Source organism: Chiloscyllium punctatum, chromosome 32 (assembly GCF_047496795.1).
Source record: "Chiloscyllium punctatum isolate Juve2018m chromosome 32, sChiPun1.3, whole genome shotgun sequence".
NCBI classification, from domain to species: domain Eukaryota; kingdom Metazoa; phylum Chordata; class Chondrichthyes; order Orectolobiformes; family Hemiscylliidae; genus Chiloscyllium; species Chiloscyllium punctatum.
In genome coordinates this window covers 14,547,097-14,567,235 of record NC_092770.1, presented here as the reverse complement: position 1 = coordinate 14,567,235, position 20,139 = coordinate 14,547,097, and the positions used below count along the sequence as shown (strand labels likewise).

At 40.4% G+C, this 20,139-nt stretch overlaps 1 protein-coding gene across 1 annotated transcript in view; it reads right to left on the bottom strand.

Annotated features, from left to right (window-relative positions):
• LOC140457908 (receptor-type tyrosine-protein phosphatase R-like) overlaps window positions 1-20,139 on the bottom strand; it is a 223,248-nt gene that overhangs the window by 87,431 nt on the left and 115,678 nt on the right. Inside the window, exons 7-8 of the mRNA XM_072551685.1 lie at window positions 6,509-6,695; window positions 5,417-5,501 (exon numbers count right to left, since the gene is read on the bottom strand). Coding sequence (XP_072407786.1) covers window positions 5,417-5,501; window positions 6,509-6,695 — 272 coding nt within the window. The remainder of the gene's footprint in view (window positions 1-5,416; window positions 5,502-6,508; window positions 6,696-20,139) is intronic.

Here is a 20,139-nt window from a genome sequence, read left to right as displayed (position 1 = left end):
ATATTGCGGCTCCAGAACTCAATCCCTCTACCAATCAAACTTAACACACCATATGCCTTCTTAACAGCACTATCAACCTGGGTGGCAACTTTCAGGGATCTATGTACATGGACTCCAAGATCCCTCTGCGCATCCACACTACCAAGAATTTTTCCATTGACTCAGTATTCTGCCTTCCTGTTATTCTTCCCAAAGTGAATCACCTCACATTTAGTCGTATTGATCTCCGTATGCCATCTCTCAGACCAATTCTGCAGTTTTTACAAGTCCCCTACAACCTGTAACATTCTTCCAAACTGTCCACTACTCCACCGACTTTAGTGTCATCTGCAAATTTACTAATCCATCCACCTATGCCTGCGTCTAAGTCATTTATAAAAATGACAAACAGCAGTGGTCCCAAAAGAGATCCTTGTGCCACACCACTAGTAACTGGACTCCAAGTTAAATATTTTCCATTAACCACCACTCACTGCCTTCTTTCAGAAAGCCAGTTTCTCATCCAAACTGCTAAATCCCCCTCAATTCCATGCCTCTGCTTCTTGTCCAATAGCCTACCATGTGGAACCTTATCAAAGGCTTCACTGAAGTCCATGTATACCACATCAACTGCCCTACCCTCATCTACATGGTTGGTCACCTTCTCAAAAAACTCAATGAGGTTTGTGAGACACGACCTGGCCTTGACGAAACCATGTTGACTATCTGAAATCAAATTGTTGCTTGCTAGATGATCATAAATCCTATCTCTTATAATCCTTTCCAAAACTTTTCCTACACCAGAAGTAAGGCTCACTGATCTATAATTACCTGGGTCATCTCTACTGCCCTTCTTGAACAAGAGTACAACATTTGCAATCCTCCAGTCCTCTGGTACTAAACCTGTAGACAATGACGACTCAAATATCAAAACCAAAGGCTCTGCTATCTCATCCCTAGCTTCCCGGAGAATCCTCTGATAAATCCCATCCAGCCCCGGGGCCTTGTCTACTTTCACTCCTTCGAGAATTGATAATACCTCTTCATAACTAATCTCGATCCTTTCCAGTCTAATATCTCGTATCTCATTCTTCTCTTCTACAATATTCTCCTTTTTCTGAATGAAAACCGATGATAAATGTTCGTTTGGTACCTCTCCGATCTCCACAGGGTCCACACTCAACTTCCCCCTTCTGTCTTTGACTGGCCCTATTCCTACCCTAGTAATCCTTTTATTCCCCACATACTATAGAAAGCTTTATTCTATTTGCTAAAGACTGCTCGTGTCCTCTTTGCTCTTCTTAACTTCTTTAGATTTTAGATATTAGATTACTTAGTGTGGAAACAGGCCCTTCGGCCCAATAAATCCACACCGACCCTCCGAACAGCAACCCACCCAGACTCATTCCTCTACATTTACCCCTTCACCTAACACTACGGGCAATTTAGCATGGCCAATTCATCTAACCTACACATTTTTAGATTGTGGGAGGAAACCGGAGCGCCTGAGGAAACCCACACAGACACGGGGAGAATGTGCAAACTCCACACAGACAGTTGCCTGAGGCGGGAATTGAACCCGGGTCTCTGGCGCTGTGAGGCAGCAGTGCCACCGTGCTGCCCTTGTGCCACCGTGTCACCCTTTATGCCACTGTGCCACCCTTAACCTGGTCTGGTTCATTATTAAGCACCAGATCCAGTGTGGCTTCCCCTCTTGTCGGCCTTAGACATATTGTGTCAGGAAACCCTCCTGTACACATTGGACAAAAACTGATTCATCTGACATATTAGAGTTATAGCATTTCTAGTCAATGCTGGGGAAGTTAAAGTCCCCCTACCCAGAATCATTTTGCCAATCCTCTCCTCCACTTCTCTGGAACTCTGTGGAGGCCTATAAAAAAACTCCAAGCATTGTGACCTCTCCTCTCCTGTTTCTAACCTCAGCCCATACCACCTCAGTAGACGAGTCCGCATCAAAAGTTCTTTCAGCCACCGTTATATTATCTTTGACTAACAAGGCTACACCTCCCCCTCTTTTACCGCCTTGCCTGTTCTTAATGAAAGATCTAAACCCTGGAACCTGCAACATCCATTCCTCACCCTGCTCTATCCATGTCTCCGAAATGGCCACAACATTGAAGTCCCAGGTACCTATCCGTGCTGCAAGCTCACCTGCCTTATTTCGGATACTTCTGGCGTTGAAGTAGACACACTTCAAACCAGCTTGCTGTCTGTCAGCACATTCCTGTGATCGTGAAATCTTGTCCCTGTCTTCCCTCCTCTCATCCTCCTGTGCACTGGAACTACACCTCAGGTTCCCGTCCCCCTGCTGAGCTAGTTTAAACCCACCTGAATAGTAGCAAGAGGGATGAGATTCTGAAAGCACAACTCAGGGAGTTAGGAGGGAAATTGAAAATCAGGACCTGGATTCACCATGCCATTGGTTAGTGAGCATAAGAACAGGAGAAAATTGATGGATTTAATATGTGGCTAGAGAACTGGTACAGAGTGGAAGGCATCAGATTTCTGAAGCACTGGAATCAGGTCCAAGTCAGATGAGACCTGTACAAGCTGGAGGGGGTTATAACTGAACAGGATTCTGACTGATAACCTTGCAGAGAGACTTGCTAATGTTGTTGGGATGGGGTGAAACAAACTTTCCAGGGGATGGGAACCTGAGGGGTAACTGGAAGGGAGTTAAGCTAGTAACAGGTAGTCAGAAAGCTTCAAGGAAACTAGAGGACAGGAGAAACAAAGCTGAGCATTGTGTATGCCTCAAAGGTGGAATGATGTCAAAAAGACCAAATTAAGTACATTCTGCCTGAATGCACCAGCATTTGCAATGAGGTAGATGATCTATTGGCACAAATATGGGTAACTAGTTATGATGTAGTTTTAGAGGACTGGAGGACCGCTAATGTAGTGTCATTATTCAAGCTGGGTGATAGGAATAAACCAGATAGGCCAAATAGGAATAAACAAGAGGCCAGAGAAACTAACATCTCTGGTAGCGAAACTATTGGAAAAATGGCTCAGGGACAGAATTAATCTCTACTTAGAAAGTCACAAATTATCAATGATAGTCAGCATGACTTTGTTAGGGCTAAATTATTTCTAACAAATTTGAAAATTGAACTTTTCAAAGAGGTAACAAGGTGTCTAGATGATGATAGTGAAGTTGATGGACCTCAGTAAGGCTTTTGACAGATCGCACATGGCAGACTGGCTAAGAAAGTAACAGCCCACAGGATTCAGGGCAATTTGGTAAATTGGGTCCAAAGTTGGCTTAGTGACAGGAAACAGATTGTCAAAGGGCATTTTTGCTACTGTAAGCCTCTGTACCATTAGGTTTGGAACTGGTTCCCTTGCTGTTTGTTATGCACATTAATGATCAAGACACGAATGTAGGTGATACTATCAGTAAGTTTGCAGATGGAATGAACGCTGGCAGTGTGGTAAATAGTGAGGAGAGACTTAAACTCTACTAAAATATAGACAGGCTGGTCACATGGGCTGAACAGGGCAACTGGAATACAATCCAGAGATGTGTGAGGTGATGTATTTGAGAGGATTAGCAAGACATAGGCATGTCAAGACCCAAGGAATTACAAAGGGAACTTGATAAGCATATCCATAGATCCTTGAAGGCAGCAGGACAGGTAGATAAGGTGGTTAAGAAGGAATATGGGTTTTATGCCTTTATCAGTCAAGGCTTTGAATACAAGGGTAGGGAGGTTATGATGGAGCTTGTATAACTTACTCCAGCTGTGGCCAAAGGTTAAAAATCACACAACACCAGGTTATAGTCCAACAGGTTTATTTGGAAGTACAAGCTTTCAGAGCACTGCTTCTTCATCAGCTGGAGTAATGTGTGCAGTTCTGGTCACCATACTACTTGAAGGATGTAATTGCCTGAGAGAGGGTGCAGAGGGGATGGACCAGGATGTTGCCTGGTCTGGAACTACTCAGCTAGGAAGAGAGACTGGATAGGTTGAGTTGGCTTTCCCAAGAACAGGGTAGTCTGAGGCAGGTTTCAAATGCACAATGTTCTAAGTGGCATTGGCAAGGTAGCTTGGGAGAAACATTTCCCCTTAGTTGTGGGATCAATAACCAAGGGGTTCAGTTTTAAGATAGGGAGCAGGAGGCTTAGAGGGGTTTGAGGAAAGTCTTTCTCACTCAGACGATTTTGGTTATCTTGAACTCACTGCTTGTAGTGGGGACAGGAACCCTCATGACATTTAGGAACAATTCAGATGAACACTCAAAATGTTATAGCATGTAACAGTACAGGCCAAATGTTGAAAAATGGGGTTGGAATAGATGAATGTTTGATAACTGGTGCAGACAAGATGGGCCAATAGGCTTTTTTTCTGCTAAAAGTGCTCTGACATTATGACTCACTTGGGCAAAAAGTTTCATCTGGGGGTTTCTGCATCTGATTAAAGCCCTAATTGGTCAGTTAAGCTGTTTTGCCCTCCATAGATGCTACCAGACTTGCTGAGTTTCTCCAGCACTTTGTTTTCATTTCAGACAGCCAGTTTTACCTGTTGACTTTGAGTTAGGTGCTCATATATGGGACAGTGGTAGCAGTGTTACATAACATCAGCAAACATAACTGATATATCTCAAAATGTTCTATGTGGTGTGAAAAACAGTGTCATATGAAGCAAAAACTGTATACAGAAGTGGGGTTTGCTTTTTTTAGTCCTTCTCCCAGCATCGGCTCCTGTCTGGGTACCTGGAGAGGTATAATTCAAGCCTGTGGATTCTAAAATCACATTTATCAGACATATTTTAGAAAGGAGTAATTGTTATCATTACACACTCTCTTCTAATACTTAAGATAGTGCAGTTATGAAAGAATATTTATGGGTATGGATGATTCTGTACTACGGTATGACTGTATAAGTCATTATTACATGGTATAATTGAAATGCTGATGGGGATCTTGTGGTGCAGTGGCAGATTGCCTACCCCTGGCCATGAAGCTCCAGGTCCAACTCACCAGTCTATGGAAGGAGTGATGTGGTTCAATGGGCTGATAATCAGCCAGGGATTCCTTCCACTATTCCCAAAAGAGAGGATACATGTATGGGAATATATGTGTAAGATATATTGCAATACTTTCCCTACTTGGTCAAGGTCCAGTGTTCTGCTTGTTTCCAGATACCCAATTTGTGAAGAGTATTAGCTACTGACACAAAAACCCATTGCATCATACTCTTCTCACTGGCACGTTAAACCTACTCATGACTCCAGTTTTAAACATTATATTTTAAAACTCATAATTGGATGAATGTGTTACATATTTTACAAACCAGCACTGGCATTTGCCAATGAGGCTTGAATAGTAAAGAAAATAATCATTTTGTATTTAAATAAGACTTAAAGCAAATATTTAACAGTGAAAGGTGAATTGTGTAACAGGTGTACTTACTTGGCAAAATTGTTTTATATCTATTCTTAGCTCCATGACAAGGAATATTCAGCTCTTTGGGATTCACAAAATTCATGGGAATTTCCTGTTATTTGAAGGAAATAAGAAACACAAGCATCAGAAATTCCAATGTACTTACAGCACTGCATACCACACTGCAGAAACACACAGATGTTGTCAGGTAAAAGAATTCCATAATATATAATTTTGGTTAAACCTGCGCATTAGTTGCAACAAAATATGGAATCCACATTTCTTTCCTTTCCGATCCCATTTACTAATCTGATCCTCCAGTCAGGGAGTGCCAGGTGAAATCTTTCTGGGATGGAGCTCCAAAAGGCTGGAAGAAATGTAAATCTTATTGGGAAATAGGAGCATTCCCTATTTTAATATGAAGTTTGTTTCATTAGCTGCACAGTGAGTTTAATTATATGATCAACAGTTGGTCTTGGAGCAGCCTTCTTGCTTTATTCCTCACATTTTGTTCCAAACTCCTGTTTGCATCAGGACATTTGATTTGCATGGATGGGACAAAACCAAAGAAAACAGGAGAAAAATATTCTGTGATCCATATAATCAAACATTCAAACCATTATAGAGTGGAGGATGCACAGGAGATTCATTATAATGCAAATATAATGGCATACCAGCATCAGGAAAGATGATTTGAAACAATAAATTGCTTTATCACATCTTTCTGTTTTGTAATGAAGGAAGTCTCATGACAGGCTATCAACAATGCTTGAGAAACAGATGTAAGGTTCTCCTTAATAAAGATTAATAGTTGTTAACATTGTTGCCTGTTATTTTGCACAATGTCCATGTTTCCTCCACAAATGTCTCATATGTCAAACATAAGACTGAGGTAAAGAGTAGCTCTACAGCATTTATCGATCAAACGTAATAACACTAAAATATTATGATACTGACTGGAATACTCAGCTTCCAGTAAAAAAAGTTATAAGAAAAATTCTATTGTTGATCATTTCTAGTTTAAGTTGCATCTTAGACAAATATTGGTTCCTGATATAGCCTGTAGGATTTGCATGATTAAACTGAGGCACAAACTTTATTGTATAGAGTGCTATATACCATGAATTCAGCCTGAAGGGATTGGGCGTTTGCGACACATTCACTTAGTTGCAACCTTGTGAGCACCCGGCTGGCAGTCTGTAGATACTCCAGAAATATTTTTTCCCGGGATGTTGGTGCAATACTGAGTGATTCAACATTTCCCAAGGTACTCATATCCAAGGTAAGCGATACGTTTGAGCCTCTCCTGCGAATTAAAGAATATTTGAAAATGTTTATTAAAACACCTTTTTTTTTCTGGAGCATTTCCCTTGGGGCCTCTCCACAATCATATTATTCAACAGCCAAAGATGATTGACAATCTGTGAGGAATCTGCCAATTAGCACTTGGCTTTCTTCTCAAAACCCACTCATTTTCAGCAGGTGGAGTCTAGCCCACTTAGTACCAAAGTATAACAGATGTCTGTCAAAATCAAAGCAGCTTTGATTTAACCTTTAACCTACATTTTGTGTCTTTTCATTAACGCATACAAAATACTTATGCTTTATAGCAGTGCCTCTAAAAAGCCTACTGCAAAATGTTATGATGCAGTCACTGTATCAGTTGTCTGTAACTTTAACCGTAGTTTCAGGAATTTGCATCATTTTATCTGGTAAGCATTATGTGCAGCTAACATTTTTGAGGTCATTTTTAAAAGGAGTACGCATAATAATTTTAATATTTTAGTGAAACAATATATGAGGATTTAAACTCAACCCTAATATATAATTAATTTATTCTAGATAAACTGAAAAACACTGGAATGGTGACATTACTAGAGATACAAAGTAAGCTATGTAGGATCTAATCTATGATAGGAGAAAGTGAGGACTGCAGATGCTGGAGAACGAGCTGAAAATGTGTTGCTGGAAGAAGGAGGGCTGAAGAAGGGCTCATGCCTGAAACATCGATTCTCCTGCTCCTTGGATGCTGCCTGACCTGCTGCGCTTTTCCAGCAACACATTTTCAGCTCTAATCCATGATAGGAGACTTGTGTAGCACATTGACTTACAGTGACCAAGAAAATCTGTGTTTATATTATGCAATTAATTGAAAATTTTACCCTGTAATTTTGGGATCAAGCCTCAAGATCAATGACCTTAGAAATTTAGCCTGTTATATTCAATCATTCTCTCCCCTTCAAAGTACTTCAGCATATTTTTTATTATTTAAATCCATGCTCATCCTTACTGAAGCTCTCTAACTGAATCTCCCAGTCTAGATTCCATCTTTGTCACAGCAGTAAAACAATCCTGACTGAAATCACAACAGGATTGGCTGGGACCTGTTTAGGCCCATACTCTCTGGAATTTAGAAGAATATGGGGAGATCAAATTGAGGTATTCAAGATGATAAAAGGTAAGGATAAAATAGATGTGCAGCGGATGCTTCCTCTTGGTGGGGCATTCCAGGATGAGAGGTCATAGTCTTAGGATGAGGGGTAGCAAATTTAAAACAGAGATGAGGAGAAACTACTTCTCCCAAAGGGTTGTGAATCTGTGGAATTTGGCAATCCCATGTGAAGTGGATGTTGGGAAAACGAATACATTTAAGGAGGATTTAGACAGATTTTTAATTGGCAGTGGGTTGAAGGGTTATGTGAGGAGAAGGAAGGAAAATGGGGGTGAGGAGCAAATCAGCCATGATTGAATGGCAGAGCAGACCTGATGGACCGAATAGCCTAATTCTACTCCTATATCTTATGAACGACACATTGTTGCTCTTTATCCTTCCTGAACTGTCCATGATACGATTGACTACTCCATCCTTTTTCAATGTCTCTCTTGCATGGCCCAGCACAATGCAATTCACTCAGTCTGACTCTTACCTATACAAATACAGCAGATAATCTCCACCAGAATTTCCTCTTTCACTCACATCATTAATTCCAGAACTCAGCCAGGATTTGTTCTATTTTCCCCTCTCTTGCTCATTAATTAACATCATCCACAGATAAAGGATTAACTTTCAGCTTTATAGTTTGACCACGCCACCACTAATTTTGACTGATCTATACTTGTCTGACAGTCATGAGAGCTGAATTTTTCCCTCCCATCACTGAGAAAACCAATGTTGGGAGGATCAAATGTGAGATGTTTGGGTTAACAACTTTGTACTTAACTCCTATTGCCTGACTTTTTCTGCAGGTCAGGAAATATGGTGGGTCACAACACAACACACCCGAAATGGACTCTCTATTTAACTGCCTGTACCAAATATAAGTTTTGAAAGGGGGTGGGTGAGATTCTGAAGGCTGTTTAAGCCACATCAGGAAAGAAAGTTTCTGCAGCTTGGAGAAAAGATGCTGTGGAGTCAGGAACTTATTGACAGAAAATTTTGAAAACTATTGCTAAATTCAACTATTATGTTTAGTTGGTGTTTGGAAAGTTCAATATATTCATAATGCAATGATTGGTCATAAGGCCCTGCCCTTAAAAGGTAAAAATCTAAACTGACTGGCACTGTATAGATGTTTCCATGCATTAAGGTACTTCACGAATAAAGTTCTCTCTAGAATTCAACAGTGTATAATATCAGATAATAATGCATGTATGACATTACATAGTTCATATTGATTCAATGTCTCATCTTCTGCTGAGCCTTTAAGATTTCAGTATCAAGTAGAGAACTAATAAACCATATATTCATACTGGAAGATTGTTAAAATGCTTCCATAAAACAAAGTCAGCCATTAAAAATTTGCTTTGAGTTTTTACCTTTTTATAAGCTCATAAAATTGTCAAACACAGACATTGATTTCCCCATTAATAAAAGCTCTAAGCTATATAAAATCTCTTAATTTAGTCCAACTAAACAGACATTGACAAACTATTTCAAGGAAAAATAAACCTATAATGAGCTTATAAAACTGACAATTAATTAAAGCTAGCAGTTCCCTTTGCAGTGATGCAAGAATTACCCGCAGGTCTGAATCCATTATTGAGTCTTGGAGCTCATGCAAGCATTCATAATGGGGCCATTTGACAAAGTAAATTACTGGTCATCTGTTCAGCTTGTTTTGTTGATACAGCTGCTCAATGAATGGATAGAACTAAACTAATGAAGTGGCTTTATACTCGCAAGTGTTGGTATTTGCTCATCTTTATTGCCACCTCGGCGTTGCCTTAGGAGATGGTAGCCCAACTCCAGCCTAACCTAACTCATGAAGACTAAACTTCTGGCTGAATAGACTGATATTCTGACTTTGGGAACATAACGTAGGAAATGGCCTGACTCAAACTTCCTGAATTGAAGATGAAAATTTAGCTGCTAATTTTGATCATGGTGCACTTTAACTTGAGCTGGTTAGCAGCTGGAGACACGGTATTTAGACTTTGCCACAGTATTTGTACTCTTGCTATTGACTGAAGACCCCCCTGTCCAGATACTGGCAGGTTTCCAAATATAGAATTCTATTCAACTCTGATCTAAACGTGTACACCCATCTCACCAATGTAAAGCCTACCTATTTCTAGCTCATTTAAATTGCCTGTCTCTGCCCAGTCTCAGTCCACTTGTGCCTCATCTCATCAATCCTTTGTCACTTTCAAGAGTCAATTATTTCAACTCTCCCCATATTGCCATCTAGAAGCCCTGCTGCTCTATCACATCTCAAGTCACATATGGACATCATGCCATCCTTGCTGACCCATATTTGCTCTTGGTCCTCCAAAGTCTCAAAATTAAAATTCTTCTTCACACAATAAAATGACACAATATCCTCAACTCATCCGACCCAGAAACCCTTTCCTGTAAATTCTGGAACCATACATGGGGCAGTGCTGAACAAAGTGTTTATTAGCCATTTCGTAGCATCTTAACGAGGGGCTCTTGTGTAATTTTGTCAAACGTTGTAAATCTTCACATCTTTGCCATCTGCAAACTTGCCTATTACACAAAACATTACATACACTTCACCCATTGCAGTTTGATTATCTATAGGTTTCAGAAGAAAAAGGAAACTTGGAGAAAATATCAAAAAATGTAAATGCTCCTAAGTTGCTCAAACCAAAACTGAGATGCTGTAGATGTCATGATCTACTGTACAGTATTTATTGGAATAGAACACATTTAATATTCATGTGTTTTTTGTCATGCTGTTTAGTAGTTGGTATTTATTTTGACAGGACTTGAATATAAAAGCAGGGATGTAATCCTGAGGCTCTTTAAGGCTTTGGTCAGGCCATATTTGGAGTATTGTGCACAGTTTTGGGCCCCATATCTCATGAAGGATGTACTGGCCCTGGCACGTGTTCACGAGAATGGACTCAGAAATGAAAAGCTTAACATATGAGGAACGTTTGAGGACTCTGACTCCATACTCAATGGAGTTTAGAAGGATGGGGGAGGGTGGGGGGATCTAATAGAAACTTACAGAATACTGAATGGTCTGGATAGAGTGGTTGTTGGGAGGATGTTTACATTGGTAGGAGAGACTAGGACCCGAGGGCTCAGCCTTAAAGTAAAGGGAAGACAGTTCAGAATGGAGATGAGAAACTTCTTCAGCCAGAGAGTGATGAATCTATGGAATTCACTGCCACACAAGGCTATGGAAGCCAGGTCACTAAGTGATTTTAAGACAGAGATTGATAAGTTCTTGATTGTCAAGGGAACCAAGGGTTACGGGGGAAAGCAAATGAATGGGGATAAGAAACCTATCATCCATGGCAGAGCAGACTCGATGGGCTGAATGGCCTAATTTCTGCTCCTATGTCTTATGGGTTTGTGGTTTTATAGAGTGCATGCATCTGGTTGTTCATTTTTGTTACCATCTTCGCATTCTGTTGGAGAGCCTTATAACAAAGGCAAGTGTGACAAATATTATATATTTCTTATTTATTAATAGATCTTTGAAGCAGGACATCTTTAATTGAATTAAAATATTTTTATTGTCTTTTATCTTCTACTGTATACTGGACATATTAAATCCGTGCACAGCTGTAACCACTTGACTCCTGTTGTAACAGATAACCGTCTTTTGTGAATTTGTGTGATTTTCCAAAAAACGCAATCCCTAAGAACAGTAGATCTTTACTTTAATAAGAAGAATTGTTATTAACTTGAAGTTACTACAAATTGTGCAAATATAATCAAAAATGCACTTGTACGGTAACAAGATGCAACCTAATTAGGGAGTAAAATGCGGTTATAGGTGAAACAATAACAATTGCTATTCATTTTGTTGTTGCATTGAAATTCTTGATACATCCATCTGTAGAAGTGAACTAAACTGCTGGTGGAGGGAATCCTGAGCCTGACTTTAATGATGTTTGTTACCACAAGAGTTTGAAATGGCTGGCCTATTGAAAATTGAGTCAAAATACAAATGTGAGACACTGTGCCTAAAATGTTAGTTTTATGTAATCAGTATAAGAGGAGTAGTCTTTACAAAATGAGATTAATGGAGTATTTACTTCAAAAAGGAAGCTCCACCTGCCCATCACACTGGACCACCTGACTGCTCAAGGCCATAAATCAGGGAATAGGTCACAGCCCAGTTTTAGTAGATTACTAAAATTGTGCTGTTGTTCATTACAATGTAATGCTACCTTATCTGACGATGGCTTTAAATTGTTTATTTAAGTGCTGTCATTTCTTTAAATACTCTCTGAAATGTTTATTCAGAGCTCTCTAAATGTGGAACGCCCACAGTCCTGGTCCTCGGCCTTCGGTTCATTTGTTGGGCTGGGATTTGACTGAACTGGACGTTTGCCTGTTGAGAGTCATTGCACTCTAACCTTGTGCACTCAGATTAGGGAGTTGCTTCCTCTTTGTGCATCAAATCCCTGTCTTCCATGTACTGCTCCACTAGCACTCCGGTTTGATCTGCTGAGTTAAATGAAGTGACAAGTGTGCAGATGGAAGGAAGACATTAATTAGGTGGAAGATCATCTCTGGCCATGGAGCGAGATGAAGGGTTTGGGTTACATCTCAGAGAGGTGAATTTCTGCCACTGCAAAAACAAACATGCCATTCCCAGTGGATCTCAGGCAAAAGAATTTGTTCCAAAACATTAAAAGCACATTATGATTTTTAAACCATGGAAAAAAAAGCTAATTTGTTTCTTTCCTGCAATTAATTCTTGCAGTATAGCTCAAATTTAAATGCATACCAGTTGGGGCTGGAGTGTGTTACAATATGGGTAGACCATTACGAAGTTGTGAGCAGCATCAGTTCAACCTAGAATCTTCCAAATTTGGCAATAATTTAAATACTGATAAAGAATTCAGCTAATCAGAGTTTCACACAGCAAATTGTTTGTAATATCTCTGCAGATCGGTCAGGCAAATCGTTAAAAGGCCTATGGTGATTGACCAGATTTGTTTGGTCAACTGAAAGTTCCACATTCAAACTACATGGTCAATTGCCAACCACTGTTTCTCTCCTCTCTGAATTGCAATTGTTGTTGCCCTCCCTGATCACTGTGAACTTTCACCCTGATCTTGACCATCAATATCCATTAATCCCAATCAATGCTTTTTCATGATCCCAAGCAGCACCTCCCACCAATCCTGACAAGCTCTTAAAGTCATAGAGTCATAGAGATGTACAGCATGGAAACAGACCCTTCGGTCCAACCTGTCCATGTTGACCAGATATCCCAACCCAATCTGATCCCACCTGCCAGCACCCAACCCATAACACTCCAAACCCTTCCTATTCATATACCCATCCAAATGCCTTTTAAATGTTGCAATTGTACCAGCCTCCACCACATCCTCTGGCAGCTCATTCCACCGACGTGAAAAAGTTGCCCTTTAGGTCTCTTTTATACCTTTTCCTTCTCATTGGTCCCTACCAACCCATCCCACCAATACAATTAATATTTCCCATTTATTCCAACTATTTCCCTCCCTTTCCAATCAGTGTTTTCCACTCTCCCAAATTGTACTTCCCACCAAACCTGACTGGCACTTAACAAAGTGTGGTCAATGTTCAGATATAGAATGATGTGCATGTAAATGTCACTGCAAAAATAATGTTAAAGATTTCTGCATAATTCACTATTTGATTATATAACCTGATTCACAGAACTTTTGTTTTGTTAACATCATTATTGCCAAGTTTATAAGTTGTTATAACTTATAATTATGTTAATTAAGCTTAACAAATTATTAATAAAATTACATTTGTAATTTGAAAGAGCTCAGTTAACAGTACAGCAAAATCAAATATATTTATAAAATGTACTGAACATCAAATTGTCACAAAGCACTTCAAAAGAGCATCGTAAATCAAAGGATGACACTGAGCCCCATAAGGAGAGAATAATTCAGATTCCAGTTTATTTTTATTCTTTCACAGCATTTCTGGCTGGGTCAGCATTTGTTGTCTGTTTTTAATTGCCTTTGAGATGTGGTTGCCAATAGATACATCCAGAGTCTCGTTCTGAGGCAAGTCCAAGGATGTGACTCAGTGGCAGTGAACTAACCATAAGACCATAAGAAACAGGAACAGGAAAAAGCCATTTGGTTCTTTGAGCCTACTTTGCCATTCAATAGGATCATGGTTGATCTGATATTCCTTGTGTCCACTTTCCTGTTCTTTCCTCATAACACTTGATTCCCTTACTGATCAAGAATTTATCTATCTCAGCCTTAAATATACAGAAGGACACTGCTCCCACAACTCTCTGTGGCAAGAAATTCCAAAGACTCTCAATACTCAGATTAGAAATTCCTCCTTATCTCAGTCTTAAATTTGTGCCCCCTGGTCCTAGACTCTCCAATAATGGGAAACATCTTCTCAGCATTTACCCTGTCAAGCTCCTTAAAAATCTTATATGTTTCAATTAAATCACCTCTCATTCTTCTAAACCCTAACAAGTAGAATCCCAAACCATTTAGCCTTTGCTCAAAATACAAGCCCTTCATATCCAGGATCATTTCAATGAATATTCTCTGAACTGTCTCCAATGAAATTCTGTGACTACCTGGTCAGGTCCACGCCCCCCAACAACCCAACCTCCCTTCCTGGCACCCTCCCCTGCCACCGCAGGAATTGCAAAATCTGCACCCACACCTCCTCCCTCACCTCCATCCAAGGCCCCAAAGGAGCCTTCCACATCTATCAAAGTTTTAACTGCACATCCACCAATATCATTTAGATTAGATTAGATTACTTACAGTGTAGAAACAGGCCCTTCGGCCCAACAAATCCACACCAACCCTCCGAAGAGCAAACCACCCAGACCCATTCCCCTCTTTACCTAACACTACGGTTTATTGTATCCGTTGCTCCCGATGTGGTCTCCTCTACATTGGAGAGACTGGACGCCTCGAGGCAGAGCGCTTTAGGGAATATCTCCGGGACACCCGCACCAATCAACCCCATTGCCCTGTGGCCCAACATTTCAACTCCCCTCCCACCCAGCCGAGGACATGGAGATCCTGGGCCTCCTTCACCACTGCTCCCTCACCACCCAATGCCCCTGGAGGAAGAACGCCTCATCTTACCGCCTCGGAACACTTCAACCCCAGGGCATCAATGTGGACTTCACCAGTTTCCTCATTTTCCCTTCCCCCACCTCACCCCAGTTCCAACCTTCCAGCTCAGCACCGTCCCCATGACCTGTCCGTCCTGCCTATCTTCCTTTCCACATATCCACTCCACCCTCCTCTCTAACCTATCACCTTCGTCCCCACCCCCATTCACCCATTGTACTCTTTGCTATCTTCCCCCACCCTCCTCTCTGACCTATCACATCCATCCCCACCCCCATTCAACTACTGTATTCTATGCTACTTTCTCCCCACAACCACCCCCCCTCTCATTTATTTCTCCACTCTGCAGGCACCCTGCCTCTATTCCTGATGAAGGGCTTTTGCCCAAAATGTCGATTTCCCTGCTCCTCGGATGCTGCCCGACCTGCTGTGCTTTTCCAGCACCACTCTAATCTAGACTCCAATGAACTTATACCTTTTCTTCAATAACTGCTCACAGTACTTCAAATATGATCTCACCAATGCCTTGTATAGCTGCAGTAAGACTTTCCAACTCTTATACTCTAACCCCCTTAAAATAAGAACCAACATTCAATTAGCCTTCATATTTACCTGCTATACCTGTGCCTAGCTTCCTGGGTTTTGTGCACAGGTACGCCCATGTTCCTCTGTGATGCAGCTTTCTGCAGTTTTTCTCGATTTAACTAACATTCTGTTCTTTTGTTCTCTCTTCCCAAGTGAACAACTTTGCATTTTCATAAATTATACTCCATTTGCCAACTGTTTGCTCATTTACTTAATCAATGTCCCTCTGTAAACTGTTTGTCTCCCTCTCACAATATGTCTTTCCACCTATTTTTGTGTTGATTGTAAATCTGGCTGTGGTAAATTCATTTCCTTCCTTCCAGTCATTAAAACATACTGTAAACAGTTGCAGTTCCAGCACTGATCCCTGTGGAACCCCACTGGTCAAGGGTTGCCAACCTGAAATGAACCCCTTATCCCCTTTCGCTGATTCTTTCCTATAAACTGATTCTCCATCAATGCCAATAAACTATTTCCACTAACATGGGCTATTATCTTAACATCTTGTGAGGTACCTTGTCACATGTCTTCTAGGAGTCTAATTACAACATATCTACTGATTCCCCTCTATCCACTCTGATTGAGACTTTCTCAAAACACCAACAAATTAGTCAGACATGATTTCCTTTTCAAGAAGCTGTGCTGACTCTGCTTGATTAGATTATAATTTTCCAAATTACTTTCTTAATAATTTATTTCAATGCTTTTCTAACAATAGATGTGAGGTTAATTGGCTTATAGTTACCCACTTTTTGTCTTGTTCACTTTTTGAATAGGAGTGTATATTAGCAGCTATCCAATCTTTGGGTATTTCTTCACAATCCAACAAATTTTGGAAAGTTACAAACAATGCACCAGTATCTCTGTAGCTGTCTATTTGAGGAAGCAAGCCGTCAGGGCCAGGGAACTTATCTGTCTTTAGCCCCTTTAGTTTGTCTACTAGAAATTTTTTGGTGATGGTGATGGTACTTAATCACTTCCCCATATTCTTTTGTATTCATGGAATGTTTGAAGTAGCTTCCACTGTAAAGACTGATGCAATGCATTTGCAGTTCCATGTTGCGCAAAACCATCTGTCCAGATTCACGTTCTAAGTTGATATGCACTTTGACCTCTCTTCTTTTTTATATATTTAATGAAACTTTTATTGACAATTTTTACATTCCTCACTAGTTTGCTTTATTTTTACTTTATTTTATACTTAATACTTCTATTTAGACTTTGATTTTTCTATTTTTGTTATCTTTTTAATTCTGTTTTGCTAGATTCTGAACTGATCCCAGTCTTCAGGACTATCACTGACTTTGGCTCCCTTATACACTTCTTCTTTCAACTTAATCCTCTCCTTAATTTCCTAGTGAGCCACAGTTGACTTATCCCTCTCTTAGAATCTTGCCTCCTTACTGGAATATATTTTTGCTAAGAGTTATGAATTACCTCCTTAAACATCTGCCACAGTTTGCTTATTGTCATTCTTGCTTATCTATCCACCAACTTCATTTAAAGTCATAGACTCATACAGCACGGAAATTGACTCTTCAGTCCAACTCATTCACACCGACCAGATACCCTCAATTAAACTGGTCCAATTTGCCAACAATTGATACATATCCCTCTCAACCCTTCCTATTCATGTACGCCTCCAGATGCCTTTTAAATGTTATAATTATACTAGTCTCCACCACTTCTTCTGGCAGCTCATTCCATATATGCACCACTCTCTGTGTGAAAAATTGCCCCTTAGGTTCTTTTTAAATCCTTCCCCTCTCACCTTAAACCGATGGTCTCTAGTTTTGGAGTTCCCTACCTTTGGAAAAATACCTTGGTTATTCACCCTATCAATGCCCCTCATGATTTTATAAACTTCTATAAGATCACTCCTCAGTCTCTGATGCTCCATGGAAAATACCCTCAGCCTATTCAGGCTCTCCCTACAGCTCAAACCTTCCAACCTTGGCAAGATTATTATAAGTCTTTTCTGCAACCTTTGAAATTTCACAACATCTTTCCAAAAGCAGGGAGATCAGAATTGCATGCAGTATTCCAAATGTGGTCTAACCAATGTCCTGTACAGCCGCCATACGACATCCCAACTCCTATGCTCAATGCATTGGTTAATAAAGGCAAGCATGTCGAATGCCTTCTTCGTTACCCTGTCTACATGTGACACCACCTTCAAGGAACAATGAACCTGCACCCTAGGGTTTCTCTGTTCAGCAACACTCCCAGGACTCGTATATTAAGTCCTGCCCTGATTTGCCTTTCCAAAATGCAACACCTCACACTTATCTAAATTAAAATCCATTTGCCACTCCTCTGATATAACCTTCTTCGCTGTCCACTACACCAGCAATTTTGATGGCATCTGCAAACATACTAACCATTCCTCCTATATTCGCATCCAAATCATTTATATAAATCACAAAAGCCAAGGGACCCAGTACCAATCCTTGTGGCACACTGCTGGTCACAGGCCTCCAAACTGAAAAACAACCCTTCACCACCACCTACTGTCTCTTATGTTCAAGCCAATTTTGTATCCAAATGGCGAGCTCTCCTTGAATTCCATGTGATCTTACCTTGCTAACCAGTCTACCATGTGGAAACTTGTTGAACACCTTGCTGAAGTCCATATAGACAACATCCACTGCTTTGCCTTCATAGCATGCTTTGTCACTTCTTCAAAAAAGCTCAATCATATTAGCGAGACATGATTTCCCATGCACAAACCCACGTTGACCATCCCTAATCAGTCCATGCCTTTCCAAATACATGCAAATCCTGTCCCTCAGAATCTCCTCCAAAAACTTACCTTCCACTGAGGTCAGGCTCACCGGTCTGTCGTTCCCTGGCTTTTCCTTATTGCCTTTCTTAAATACTTCAGCTAAGTCTATCTTCAAGTCTATTGTAATTCCCTTTATCTAAGTTAAAAACAGTTATTTTCAACCCAAGTTTCTCACTCTCGAACTGAATATTAAATTCTAAAGTGTTATGATCACTGATATCCAGGGAGCTCTTTTATTCTGAAGTCATTTATTAAGCTTGCCTCATTACCCATTATCAGATCAAAAATCTTCTGCTCCCTCTCTGGTTTCATTCTATATTGTCTAGAAAACTATCTCTATTGCACTCTATGAATTTGTTGTCATAGCAACCCTTTCCAATTAGATTGACCCAATTAACATGAAGATTAAGATCATTCATAATTATTGCTCTATTCTTTTTGCATAATCCTATCATTTGGTGATTCAAAGCCTTTCTACACAGTGGCTATAGTTTGGGATGTCTATACACTATTCCTACCAATTTCTTCTTGGTTTTGCTGTTTTTACCTCTGCCCAAATCGACTCTACAATTTCAAGCCTCGAACATCTCTAACAACTGTCCTCTTTGTTGTTCTTATTAACAGTGCTACTCCGCCACCTTTACCATTCTGCTGAAAGGTTAAATATACCTGAATATTCCCAGTTTTGATCTCCTTGTCACCATGTTGTAATGGCTATGAGATCATATTCATTTATTATGATTTGTGCTGTCAGTTCATCTACCTTATTCCAAATGCTTTGTGCATCAAGATACAGAGCCTTTAAGTTTGTTCTATTATCAAATTTCCCTACACTTTTATGGTTCCTTGAGACACTATGATATTCTCTCGTTCTCTCCCTTTCTATTACATTCCAGTAACAACCAACCCCATCACTCACCTGCATGCCACCTTTTCCTTTACCTTTGATTTTATAATTTTCCAAGTGACTGAACTCACCACTCCCGCTCCACCCACTATTTAGTTTAAAGTTTATCTACAGACCTAGTTATGCGATTTTTCTTGACTCCAGCATAATGGGCAGCACGTTGGCACTATGGTTAGTACTGCTGCCTCACAGTGCCAGAGACCCGGGTTCAATTCCCACCTCAGGCAACTGTCTGTGTGGAGTTTGCACATTCTCCCCGTGTCTGCGTAGGTTTGCTCCGGTTTCCTCCCACAGTCTAGGTAAATTGGCCATGCTAAATTGCCCATAGCGTTAGGTGAAGGGGTAAATGTTGGGGAATGGGTCTGGGTGGGTTGCTCTTTGGAGGATCAGTGTGGACTTGTTGGGCTGAAGGGCCTGTTTCCACACTGTAAGTAAGCTAAAAAAAAATTCAAGCTGTCCCATGGCTACAGTTCCCCCTTTCCCAGGACTGGTGCCAATCCTGTGAATTCAAACCCATTTCTCCCATACTAATCTTTGAGCTATGCACTTACCTCAATAATCTTGGTGATCCTGTGCTAATTAGTTTGTGGTTCAGATAGTAATCTGGATATATTTACCTTTTTGGTTCTTCTTTTTAATTTAGCCCCTAACTGTTTACACTCCTTATTTTCCTCTTTCTACCTCTATCATTTGGTAACTACATGGACCACAATAACTGCATCTTTCCTCTGCCACTCCAAGTTACTCTGCAGCCCAGATGAAACACCCTGAACCTCAGCACCAGGCAGACAATACAACCTTCAAGACTCTTGATCCTGGCCACAGAGAACAGTGTTTACTCTCCTGACTATATTATTGCTGATTACAATTACATTTCTCTTTTCTCTTCTCCCTTTGAATGGTACCCTGTACCACGGTGCTATGGTCATT